This window comes from Tasmannia lanceolata, unplaced genomic scaffold, assembly GCF_043159265.1.
Source record: "Tasmannia lanceolata isolate RefF3 unplaced genomic scaffold, GAP_Taslan_0.1 ptg000015l, whole genome shotgun sequence".
NCBI lineage: Eukaryota > Viridiplantae > Streptophyta > Magnoliopsida > Canellales > Winteraceae > Tasmannia > Tasmannia lanceolata.
The window spans coordinates 16,151,346-16,164,305 of NW_027518692.1; the positions used below are offsets into that span (position 1 = coordinate 16,151,346).

Sequence of the window (12,960 nt, forward strand, 5' to 3'; positions counted from 1 at the left end):
GTTCGAGTTGAGCCCGACCTGAGTTGTTCCCCTACCACGAAAGATAAGGAACCATAACGCCTCATTATTAGGCCCAAAATTAAACGTGTTTTCCTAAGAAGTCTGTTTCTGTTGAAAGAGAAAAGTACATAATGCGGGCCGATGTTTAGTGAAAATATGGATTGCGGGCTCCTTTTAAAACAAGAACAAAAAAAGGGCTAAACTTCAAAACCGGGTGGTCAAAAGACCCTGATACCTTTCTGACATCGACAGAGTCCTCCTTTTTCATTACTGCCTCTAAATTGGCCTGATTCACGGGGCTTCTTTTGGTTCATTTAAACGTGTATTTGAACCGAGAGAACCTTGTGTTCATTTCTATCTTGGTCGTCGGAAATAACTAGAGACAGATGGATCTTGAGACGTGTCGGAAAACTTTTTGGAACCCCGACGTTATTGTACTTTTTGGAACACTGACGTTATCTTTTCTCGCTTATCTTTTGGCTTAGAACGGTAGACGTTATCTTTTCTCACTTTTCTTCTCAACACGTGTCAAGCATCCATCCGACTCTAGGTATTTCCGACGGCCAAGATAGAAATAATGGGTACGCCGGCAGAAAATAATTGGTACGCCGATGGAAATAATGGTTACAGAGAGGGAAATAATTGGTACGCCGAAGGAAATAATGGGTACGACGATGGACAAAATGGTTACAGAGAGGGAAATAATGGGTACGCCGGCGGAAATAATGGATACACCGATGGAAATAATGGTCATAGAGAGGGCAATAATGGGTATGCCCGCAGAAATAAAGGGTACGCCGATCGAAATAATGGTTACAGAGAGGAGAATAGGAATAGTACGCCGATGGAAATAATGGTTACAGAGAGGGGACTAATGGGTACGCCGGCGGAAATATTGGGTACACCGATGGAAATAATAGTTACAGAGGGGAATAATTGGTACGTCGGCAGAAATAATAGGTACGCCGATGGAAATAATGGTTACAGACAGGGGAATAGGAATAATGGGTACGCCGGCGGGTATGCCGGCGGAAATAATGAGTACGCCGATGGAAATAATGGTTACAGAGAAGGGAATAATGGCTACAGAGAGGGGTATTATTAGAAGACGCCACCGTTTCATATTAATGTCCACGTGTCGTGGATCCGACCGTCTATTAATATTAGCGACGACCAAGATTTAAAGGATCCCACGGACTCTGGGTTCACAGAAAGATTTCAATCCAAACAAAACCCACTATATATAGAGCCGCATTCCGTCTATTCATATTGGCGACGACCAAGATTTAAAGGAACCCAAGGACCCTGGGTTCACAGAAAGATTTCAATCCAAACCAAACCGACTATGTATAGAGCCGCTAGCATTCCCAAAAAAATTTCAACACTTGTCAGGCATTCAAGAAACCTGAATTTCTAACTTAAAATCCAAGAAACGCTGTCAGAACAGCGTACATGAACTTGATCATATACCGTCTTTTACACTGTTTTCAAACTTAAAACCTGGATTCTAAAACCCTCGTATCCAAACGGCCCCTAATTAATTAACAATAATCATTGTTTTGCATTTTTAAGGAAATACTTTCAAAACGGGATTTCGTTTGGAAAATTCCTTATCTTTCTGCGTATGTGTCACAACATAGGATTTCATCTTGTCTTTTTGAATATGTGTCACAACATAGGATTTTGTCTTTATGTTTAAACGAGTTCCATTTTGCTAGCAGCCCTCAGCATGTGAAGAGCACTTAAGGGATAGACAACGAACAAAATTAGGTAAGATTTAGGGAGATAATACTAATCAAACTATATAAACTGCCTAAACTAAACAAGTACCTAATTTATCATGCAAAGAATCCAACAAGGCCACATACAATGACCGGAGTTTCATTTTTAGTCAGATCAACAAAATGAATCACATCCACATGTTACACATGGGGCACAAAACGTGATAGGTACGGCACTTTTTAAAACAAAACGTATGATGAGATCATGTACAAAAATAAAAACACGTCTTTCCCATCAGATAATGAGGTCAAGATAGGCATTCAAAAAACAAAGGAATTAGTTTTTTATGTTTGCTAGAAAGGAATTCAATTTTCCCACCTGTTCTCTTTGACGAAGCCAAAAAACCATTGTCATTTTTAGATTCAACAATCTTTATCAATAAGATGGGAACCAGAGGTGGCTATTCAAGTCTAGCCCTTCCTTTTAGGACTGTACACTTAGTCCCTTAGACTTACGCCAATAGTGTTGGGACCCGGGTAGAACACGCCCTCAAAAGCTAGCTTTTGGGGGGCGGGCCCATTCCCTTATAAGCCCATCCACATCGTTATACTTTTCCGATGTGGGACTATTTTGCTTTCACGTGGAACCCCCCAACAATCTCCCCCTTCACGTGGAAGCACTGTGGACAATCTCGCCCCTCCACAAGGCAGGAATGTGGGTTACCACGTGTTCGGCTCTGATACCACTTGTTTGGAATATAACCAGGTAGAACTCAACACTAAAAGCTAGCTGTTAGAGGGAGGGTGCCCATTCCCTTATAACCCATTAACATCCATTTCACATGTCCGATGTAGGACTATTGCTTTTGCGTGGAACCCCAACAAATAGAAGGGGTGACCTCCTTAATTCTTGGGTTGACATGATAATTCCTTTTCGGTGATTCTTCTTCTAGGGAAGTGATATATTGGTGCCCTTTCCATTCCCTGGCCCCCCTTTCTAGTGTATTTATGACTACAATATTTACACACAAGGAGTTGGCCTTGGGAAGAGAAGTGGGTGATATATCATTTCCCATTTTCATAATGCTTTTTGAATTAATTTCAGAATATACTTTATTTTCATAATAATAGTAAATTTAAAATAATTTATTCCGCCCTTAGACGGAGTCACAGCCCTATGATTCAAAGAGATCAGTCACAAAAAATGGATGTGGAATTTATTGGCAACATAATATAAAACTGATTGTTTGTTCTTTGAAATGGTGACATTTCATTAGAATGTGCAGCACATAATATCAAATTGATTTTGTTGGAGTGGGGGGGTCTCATTAGAGACGTTAGAGGGGTGGTGTCCCCAACCTTCTCTGGCCTCATAAGTGAACTCAAATGAGGCAGAGATCAGAGTGGTCATGTTTGAGGATTATTGACAATAGTTCTTTAGATTACCAGAATGTTGAAGGTGATTCTCTCAATGCTATCAGGTGGCTGAAAGGAAGTATCTCTCCTCCTTGGAGATTTGCGCACTGGATTGATGAGATCCAAGATCGGATAACAGGAGGGTCCATCTCTTACCAGCATCTTAAAAGATATGCAAATTCTGAGGATGATAGGCTAGCCGGGGTGTCCAAACTCCAGAGAAAGACTTGAAATTTTTTATTTTCTTCCTCCTTGAGGGCTCTCATTTTGTTCATTCTTACTTCTTTTTTCTCGTTACAATTTGTATCGACCTCCTTGGTCGTTGGGGTATTGCCCTCTTATTGATTAATTAATACATCCTTCACCCATTAAAAAAAAAAAAGATTTTATGGACTATACCCCTTGTATAGTCATAAACTGAATTCTTAGGCTATATATTAATAAAATATGAGGAAGTCTAAAGTAAAGGAAGCCCTTGCAAAAAGGAGGTGAAATCGCTCCCCCATTGGCTGCACATCACCATCATGTTTGACTTTTCAGCCGTTATTAATGCATGATGGTGATGTGTAGCCAATAGGAGAGCCCTTTTACCTCTTTTTTGCAAGGGCTCCCTTCAGTCTAGAATTCCTCTAGTAATATTTTTTGTTCCTTTTTTTTTTTTTTTTTTAGTCTGGTAAACTGGGATTGAACCTCTGACCTCTATGTTGAAGAACAAAGTCTTAAACCATTGAGCTAGAGGCTCAATCCCACTTTTATTAGTAGTTGATAGGTAACTAATTTAATAAATGCAAAAAATATAACATAACAATATTTTCAAATAATAAAAGGGAAATGATATCAGCACAACCATGTTTTAATAATTGCACAAATCCACCTCATCTTTTATTTTTGAATTGGCTCTGTGAGAGCTTTTTCAGAACTGCAAAACTTTTGACAGCACTTGAAATTGATATGGAAATGATTTGGAGTCATAAATTCAATTCTAGCATGTAAAACGTGACTTCAGTCCAATTAGACGGCTTAGTTTGCCCCATAAAACACTGCATTACAAACACCCTATAAATAGATAGGAGGGGAGGAACCCATCCATCGAACAAAGAGAATAATCTCTCATCCCATAAAAAAAATTTCCAAAGTCCTCCAACAAGAAGCAAGCAATGGGTGTAGACGCAAGAGAAAAGCTGAATGCCCTCGCTCTTGTTTGGAACCCCACTGTATCATTCGTAGACTCATTTGTTCTCAAATGGGCACTCGATCTTCACATTATAGACATTATCCATAGCCATGGTAAACCCATAACCCTTTCCCAACTGGGTTCCTCTCTACCCGTGCCATGTGGAAACTACGAAAACCTTCGAAGGTTGCTTCGTTACTTAATCCACATGAAACTCCTCACCCTCCAAGAAGGGGATTTATATGGCCTCACCTCAGCCTCCAAATTTATTCTCGTGGGCGATCCCACCAACATAGTCCCATATGTTCGAGTTGTACAACACGGGGTCGCAGAGAAATGGCAAATACTTGGCTCTCTCTTAGACGCTAAGGAATCTACGGTGTCTTCGACCTTTGAGGCAGTGAACGGTGAGGATTTGTGGAGCTATGCCTCGAAGAATCCCGACCATAATAAATTGTTCAATGAGGCTATGGCCTCTGATGCTAGATTGGTTACCCCGGCCCTGATAGAAAGTTGTAGGGAAATTTTTGAAGGGTTAAGCTCTTTGGTGGACGTGGGAGGGGGCACGGGGACTGCGTCAAGGACCGTTGCTAAGGCATTTCCACATATAAAGTGTAGTGTCCTTGATCTTCCTCATGTTGTTGAGACCATACCGGATTACCCCGATGTGGAGCGTGTGGCTGGGGACATGTTTTCTTTCATACCTCACAACGACGCAGTTATGATGATGGTAAGCAAATATTTTCTAAATCTTTATTTTCTTTTTCTTTTTCATTTTTTTGAATGGCGAAATTTGTTTTATGCCCATTTTACGTTGAAGGGAATGGAGCCTTAGACCATGTTTGACAACAATGAAAAATTATTTCAAGGCATATTCACGGACCCAATTGTGTGAGAGAGGCAAAGGAGAAAGGAGAGGGGGAGAGAGAATTGGGTGGGTAGGGTGGGATTAGAGAGAGCTTAAAAAATTTCTAAAAACTAGTGAAAAAGAAAGACCTGTTTAAAAGTGGTTTATTAATTTGTTTTCCTGCTTTTTGGGAGCATTTTCATGCTCCCATCGCCCAACCTCTCACGACTCTTCCTATCCGACCCATCTCTAACAACCGGCCCCACAAAATATTTCATGGAATATTGTTGTTAGGTGAGGTAGGATCCAACATGTGACCTCAAGGTTGAGATGCAAAGCCTCAAATTATTGAGCTATAGGCCCAACCCCTGCGTAAAAGGCTCTTCGTAGAGATAGAAAAAAACAAATAAATCCTTGGATAAGCTATTCCTGGGATTGGGTACCTGGCTAGGATAATATTATCTAACCTTAGACATTGGTCCCCTTCAAAAGGCAACTGTTTTGTTAATGTTATCTATCAATTGTTGATTGCAGAAAATATTACATGATTGGGATGATGATGACTGTGTGAAGATCCTAAAGAAGTGCAAGGAAGCAATGCCAAAAGAGGGAGGGAAGGTGATTATAGTGGACATTGTAATGGACATTGATGAAGGTCATGAGATCACCCGTACCCGATATGCCTTCGATGTGTTAATGATGTTATCGACAGGGGGACAGGAGAGGACTGAGAAGGAATGGAGAAGGCTCGTCTTCAACGCTGGATTCAGTCGTTGTGAGATAACACCCATTAATGCTTTGCAGTCTGTGATCGTCGCATCTCCTTAGTCTGATTAGGAGATTATTCATCTTGTAGCTTCTCTTCTCCCCTCGCGCATCGTTTGTTTCTCAAGCCTGTTTGTTCTTTGTTTATGCTTAATTTAAATAAGTTTCCCAGCTATGAAAAAACAATAGAAATGATATTGTCGTCCTTGAGATGCTTGGTCTGATGAAGAGCAAGATCATTGCTCAATTATAAGCCAGCTTTTTTTGTCATGTTTTTAAAAAGGATCAATTGTATCTCGTTTATGTAGATTTAAGGTGTTTTGAAGAGATTGGTTGGTGGAATTTAAGGTTGTCTAAGGACTTCAATAGGCTTAGTGATGGTAGGATGTTAAAAAAGCAAATAGTGACATACTTTAATTTCCGATAGAAAGGGGAAACTATTGCCAGAATCTTGGCAGGATTTTCCACTGAAAACGCACTAGGATTTTATAATCCAACATTGCAAAATCCTAGATTTTACAAGCTAAAACCTGGATTTTATATGCTAAGATCTTGATTGTACATTTTCAGGAGGGAAATGATACAGCACAACCATGTTTTAATAATTGCACAAACCTAGCTTGTGTTTTCTTTTTAAAGTGGCTTGTTAGAGCTTTTTGGGAACTGTAATAACCTTTGACATCTCTTAAAATTAATACCAAAAGACAAGATGAGTCAGTGAAAATATCAAAACACATGGCTGTGCTAATATCATTTCCCTTTCAAGATTGTAAATTAGCTTATTAAATCTAGGTTTTAGCTTGTAAAATCCATGTATCCAAATGGCCTCTTAGGGGCGCATGCAAGATAATGAAGATTTCTTTTAATTTCCGTCGCTAATAAAATGCGTAACCATGGAAATTGGAAACCATCACTAAAAATACCATGCTGACAGAGAACTAATTCCGTCGAACGATTATCTAATTATGTGTTTACATGTTATATACTTTCCTAATCTATTTAGGTTAACCTACTTGCCTAATCTAGCACCAAGATGATTTGACGATGAGATCTCAACCCAATCCAAAGGTGAGATCTCACATACACAATGGGCAACATGTGGTAGGATAATCAAAAAAGAAAATTGCAAATGGATAACCAATTCCGTTGCCAATTATTGATAACTAAAAGAATTATTTAATTATGTATTTACATGTACATATATGTGTGTGAATGAGAAAAGTGTTCCTACTCCCTAGAGTATCTAACTTATCTACTCCCTAGACTTAAAATACAGTGGGGACCACATTATTTAGGAGATGCAAATCATTCATTTTATGGGCCCTCACAAAGATAGGGTGTGCCCAAAAAATCAGCTCCACAGGATCATCCCAACCCTTCGGTTTGTAGAGGTAAAGATGGACAGATATAAACCTTTCAAATCTGTCCATTTTTTGCCTCCACAGTTCGAAGGGTACGTTAGGATGATCCCATGGAGCTGATTTTTTTAGCACACCCTATCTATGTGAGGGCCCATCAAATGAATGGTTTGGATCACCTAAACAATGTGCCCTCACCCCACTATATTTTAAGCCTAGGAGTAGATAAGTTATCTACTCCAGGAGTAGAGTATGAACTCTTTTCTCATGTATAGACACACATGAAAAGACCTAAGTAAAGAATTTAAAATAGGGAGGGAGGGTCTACTTGTACCCATTGCTAAAGAGTTAAAAATAGATGACTAATTGATGGGAATCATCGTTAAAGTATGAAAGAGATTTTCTCAATGCAAGTTGTATCTTTCTATTAATAAATGTGTGTAGGAGAGATGCATGAGATAATGTGTGGGATGAAAACATTGCAAGGTTTTGGTGAATTCTAAGTTCTCTATGAAGTGGGCTCCACAGTACATATAGAAAATGTAATGGACTTCACGCGTTCACACCATATAAAAAATCTTATTTGTAACAAAACCGACCTATCAATATCCTGAGAACTGTATGTAATAAAAACAAAGAAGCAAGGTGGAAACCTCAAAATTAAGTACAATTAATTCCATGGAGACTTTAGTTAGATCAACTGAATACAGGGAAAATTTCTACATAATAGACTTCTAAAACATGATTGTATTTTAGTACAAAAATGGTGACTAAAGTTTCAAAAATTACTTATTTAAGGTGCGAGCCAATACAATCTTTGAAGGAGGATCATGGCCGGCAAAAGGTAGGTCTTCATCTAAACCTAATATGGCTTTCAGGTGGGCCAGATAGACCACTGGACTCTCCACCATATTGACCCGCCAAGGAGACTTTGGTCAACATTGGTTGGATTGGTCCTCATTGGCTATCGTTAAAACAAAATTTTATATGGTGTAACCGTGTAAGCCTTTATAGTCCCGTATTTTTTAAAAAGTACAGTACGGACCACATCATAGGATGATCCAAACCGTCCATTTGATGGGCACTCACATTAGTCCTTATGCATATTATGTTGTCTTCCATCAAATGACTATATGGTGTGAACGCGTGAAGTCCATTACATTTTCTATATGTTCTACTAAAAGGGCTTACACCATATAAAAACTCCGTAGGTAAATTGATCCGGTTGTTCTATTATCTAATAACCACAGTCATTCCTGGATAAATGATCACTATGAGTCAGACTCATTGAGACAAGGCTGTATTTTATTTTAAAAATTGTGAAGACAACAACCACAAGATGGAGAAATTATATGGTGCCCGACCGTGAAGTCTAGTTTGATCCAACAGCAGATCACTTTTTAAGTCACTCGCTGTTGTATAAGATATAAGGGCAGTACTTTTATTGTACCGCCCATAGTTGACTTCACCACAGCCGGGCACCATATAAAATCTCCCACAAGACGTATAAATGATGTGACATCACATAGTTTATACTTACGAGATTTTATATGGTGTCTATTGTTATGGTCCTGCATGTATTTTCAGAAAGTAACATACGATCTACTTCTTCGGATGATTCAAACCGTTCATTTGTTGGGCCACAATGTAAATAGGTTGGGCCCCAAAAAATCATTTACAGGATGATCCTAACCCTCTGATCTATAGATCGATGATATTATTTAATCTTTTATACTTTAACACTCCCCCTCACGTGTGCTAATCTTTTTAGGTTTGGGATACACGGCACATGTAGCCCTCTCTTTCGGTTGGCCATTACATGCGGATTTTTAATATCAAGGTAGTTTGAACCCACGACCTTTCCTCTGATACCATGTAAAACGAACCAATTACTCCAAAAGCTTAACTCGTTGGAGATGGCGTTATTTAATCTTGTTTTATACTTTAACACTCCCCAGTCCTCCTCACATCTGCCCTTCTTTTTAGGGTTGGCCTACACTTCACTACGGAAACCTGTAAGGATCGGAGGATTAGGATCATAGTTGACTGATAAAGTAGTAAAATGAGAGGTTAGACGCATGAATTTGTATTATAGCTACTGCCTCATATATAAATTTGTAATTTGTATTGTGGGCAACTACCAGCTCTTATGTAAATTTGTAGTTCTTTTTCTTTTTCTTATTAGTAAAGGTATCATCATTTCTTTCAAATAAGAGGGCTAGCATCAGATTTGATTGGGATTATTACCCCATGAATGCGTGTTACAGCCTTACAGTCATTGTTTCAATTATATATGCATGCAGCATGCTGATGACACGGCCTTTTCTCGTGCTTTTCTTCCTTTTTTGGTAGATTTATCCGACTGTTAGGCCAGGTTTGGCAGCCATGAATTTTTTTTTTCCATGGAATATTAGTTTGTTCCGGGGTGGGAGGGGCAAGAACGGCGGGGGAGGAAGAGAGTGAGAAGTGGCTCAGAAACAGGGAAAAGAAAAACATTACTCAAAATAGAGTTTTTTTATTTATTATCTTTTAGCTGCTTATCGTGCTTTTATTCTATCATACAAAAAATGTAGAGAAATGTAAATTCTTTAGCCCCTGTTTGGGTTACAAGAAAAACATTTCAGATGGAAATTTTTTTTGATTTTTTTTCTTTCTACAATTTAGAGGGAAATGATACGACTTTGGTTAATTTAGAAGGATATCATCATAAATGGAAGGTCCCTCTAGAAAAGAATTGAATACGATTGGTCCAAGATATCTCTTTTCATGTGTAAATAAGGAAATGATATCAGCACAACCATGTTATAATAATTGCACAAATGCAGCTTGAAATTTCATTTTTAATTGGATTGTCAAAGTTTTTTTGGGAATGGTAATAACCTTTTCCAGCTCTTTAGATAATAAAAGAAAAGGAGAAAAGGTGTTAGTGCAAATATCAAAACATGGTTGTGCTGATAACATTTCCCTTTTAAAAATATCGCTATATATTTATTCCCCACAACAATATTTCTATAATATCACAATATTTTTACAATTTTTCTTAATTTATATTTTTTTTGTATTTTTCCGATATACCCCAAACAATAAAAAATAAAAATTATTGTCCCAAAATTTTTCCTTGAGGAGAAATTCCCAAGAACAATATTTGCAACTAAGATCCTAAGTAGTTCAAGGGCTTGGCATAACGTGTTCCTTCAATACTGAGGGTTTTGGTGCATTGGTTAGAGGACTAACAGTTAGTGTCAAGACCAACCCTGAAAGTCACAGGTTCTAAGATCGAATTAGCGTGGTGAAGTGTTGCGATCCTATGACGTCTAAGGGCCTAGCAAAAAGTGTTCCAGTCAGTTCTAAGGCTTTTAGCATATTGGTTAGGTGCACAACAAGAGACTTGTTCATGTTTTTGTATGATTTTCAAGAAAGATCACCAACCCATCCATGCATATGACACAATAAAGCTTTACACACCTGTAATTTTACGTTGCTTTCCCAACTCCCAAGAAAGGAAACGGACAGTGTGAAAGGAACATCACAATCAGCTTGAGGCCAGAGGCCGCATGACAAATTGTATAAGCTTTCAATTGGATGAAAGACAAGAGGAACTAATGAGAAAAATTCCAGCCTCCAGAACAAGACAACGGGAGCAAAGGTGATTCCAACTGCTCATTACATTCACTAATTAAACCTAGAAGGTTCATTTATTAAAGAAAACGTGTGAGAGAAAAGGAAGAAAAAAAATCTTTCAAATTCTCGTTAAGGTCCCGTGTGAAAAACCAAACAACCATCCGAGCCATGGAAACAGACCAAGAGAGGGCTCACCGAGAAGTTAATGCTTGGGTTCCTCATTGAATACTTCAGTGTTGCAAACTGGACATGCCTGAAAGAAAGGAGATAACATAAGGGATGGCATAAGAATTAAGAGATGTTTTAATAGATTTAAGTAAATGCTTAAGCTAACCTTGTTGATGCTAAGCCATCTACTCACACAGGTGGCATGATAGATGTGCTTACACGGGAGAGTTATTTGCCGGTCCCCTCTTTTATAGTCCATCTGGCAAATCACACACCTGTTACCAAAAACAGAGCAGAAAATTCTTACACATGATTGTCTCAGAACCACGAAAGCATAATTTTTGCAGGATACTGGGTTAGATTAGGCATCGTTGGTCATTTCAAAAGAAAATTAGGCATCATTGGACATGCTAAACTTTCTAAACATATAATTACTAAAGAGCAGAAGACTACTGACATTTCCAGCGAAAAGTATGAAAGAATAGAAATAGGGAAACAACAAATCAATTGCAGGAGAAAATGTGTTTACAGATCAGATGTAATAGACATGCAATACCAAAGCTGGTTGATGGAATTTTTAAAAGAATTCCACGTGTGCTTTGTTGGGTAGCAGTTCTGTTGTTCATATACTTTTCAATGAATAAAACCTTTATTAGAAAGACAAAAATAAGGTACAAACGACTAAAAAGTTGTCAAAAAAGAAAGAAAAGTGAAATAAGCTCAAGGCAGATTAAAGGTAGGGAAATGAAAACAAGATTCGTAAAGAATGCACCACATTACAGAAACAAATAATCAAATAATCTGCCTCAGATCACCACGCTGGTGGAACTGCAAGATTAAAACTTCTGTGTAAGGATATTAAAATAAGTTGATGGACACACTTAACTGCCAGTGATTTATTAACCCTTCTAAATTTATAGTATGTATTTAAAAATTTTACTCGACAGAACGATTGAAACCCATTACATATACAAACTGTTATGCATTAACTATAAGAGTTTTCTTTCATGTGCGAAAGCACGTAGACAATGAATCCAGGACAGTTTCTTATCAATAAACAATCAATTGCCTGCTATAGCAATTTTCGTCGGAGAGGCAAGTTTTCAACACCAGCTGCCAGATTTTTCACTTTCCTTCAGATGATTTCTTGCCTAGTTTAAATTCCGCATATCAATAACAAGCAATTTTCTGCAAGCATGTAGTCCGACAGATGCAACCTATGGCAGCAACGTATGTTATGCATCAAGAATAAATACAGAAACACATTTTACCTTGTTCTTTCGGGATTTCATTTCAATTTTTTTTAAATGGATTTCGATTCATTTTTATGGTATTGAATTTTTATTGTATGATGGATGTTATTACTGAAAACAATGTCTATATGAAAATCTATCCAAAAGATGGTTTATTAGATACCCGTAAGTTAAAGTATACAATGGATAAATTTCATGGATAGAATACTGAGATAGGGATCTCAAAACATTATTATATTTTTTCAGGCGTACTTCGCAAGGTCAACTTAAATGAAGAAAGCACATGTGAAGCCCACAAGTTACCGTTCATGTCGAGTCTTTTTTCTGGAAAAGAAACTATATTTGTACTTCGAGATTGGAAGTGAAGAAATGAGTTCTGCGGAAAGACCTCGGCTGTGAGTTCCAACTGCTTCACCCAAATCCAATAATTCCTGCATATCAAAACTAGTTTTAGTTAATCGAACAAATATATGAGCTCTGAAGGACAAAAAACTTACAAGCACTGAGAATGAAAACCAGAGTTTCATCAAATAATTCACTATGAAGCTGTTGATCCTCATCAATATCTTTACATAGCTTTTATGTGTACGTTTTAGGTTACTAATCACAAGTTTGAATGAGGCCTATCATAATGAGT

General features: G+C 38.0%; 1 protein-coding gene and 1 long non-coding RNA gene across 2 annotated transcripts; one reads left to right on the plus strand and one right to left on the minus strand.

Moving 5' to 3' along the window:
* Positions 1-4,241: 4,241 nt before the first annotated feature.
* On the plus strand, positions 4,242-6,213 carry LOC143846911 ((RS)-norcoclaurine 6-O-methyltransferase-like). Its single transcript, XM_077355519.1, has 2 exons — positions 4,242-5,041; positions 5,693-6,213. Exons 1-2 carry the CDS (start codon positions 4,295-4,297, stop codon positions 5,984-5,986), a joined length of 1,041 nt encoding a protein of 346 aa, XP_077211634.1. The 5' UTR covers positions 4,242-4,294; the 3' UTR covers positions 5,987-6,213.
* A 4,600-nt stretch (positions 6,214-10,813) lies between these two features.
* LOC143846930 (uncharacterized) lies at positions 10,814-12,756 on the minus strand. Its single transcript, XR_013234881.1, has 3 exons — positions 12,627-12,756; positions 11,237-11,345; positions 10,814-11,155 (listed from the first exon to the last, which is right to left on the minus strand). It is a non-coding gene; the product is annotated as an uncharacterized LOC143846930 (long non-coding RNA).
* Positions 12,757-12,960: the final 204 nt, after the last annotated feature.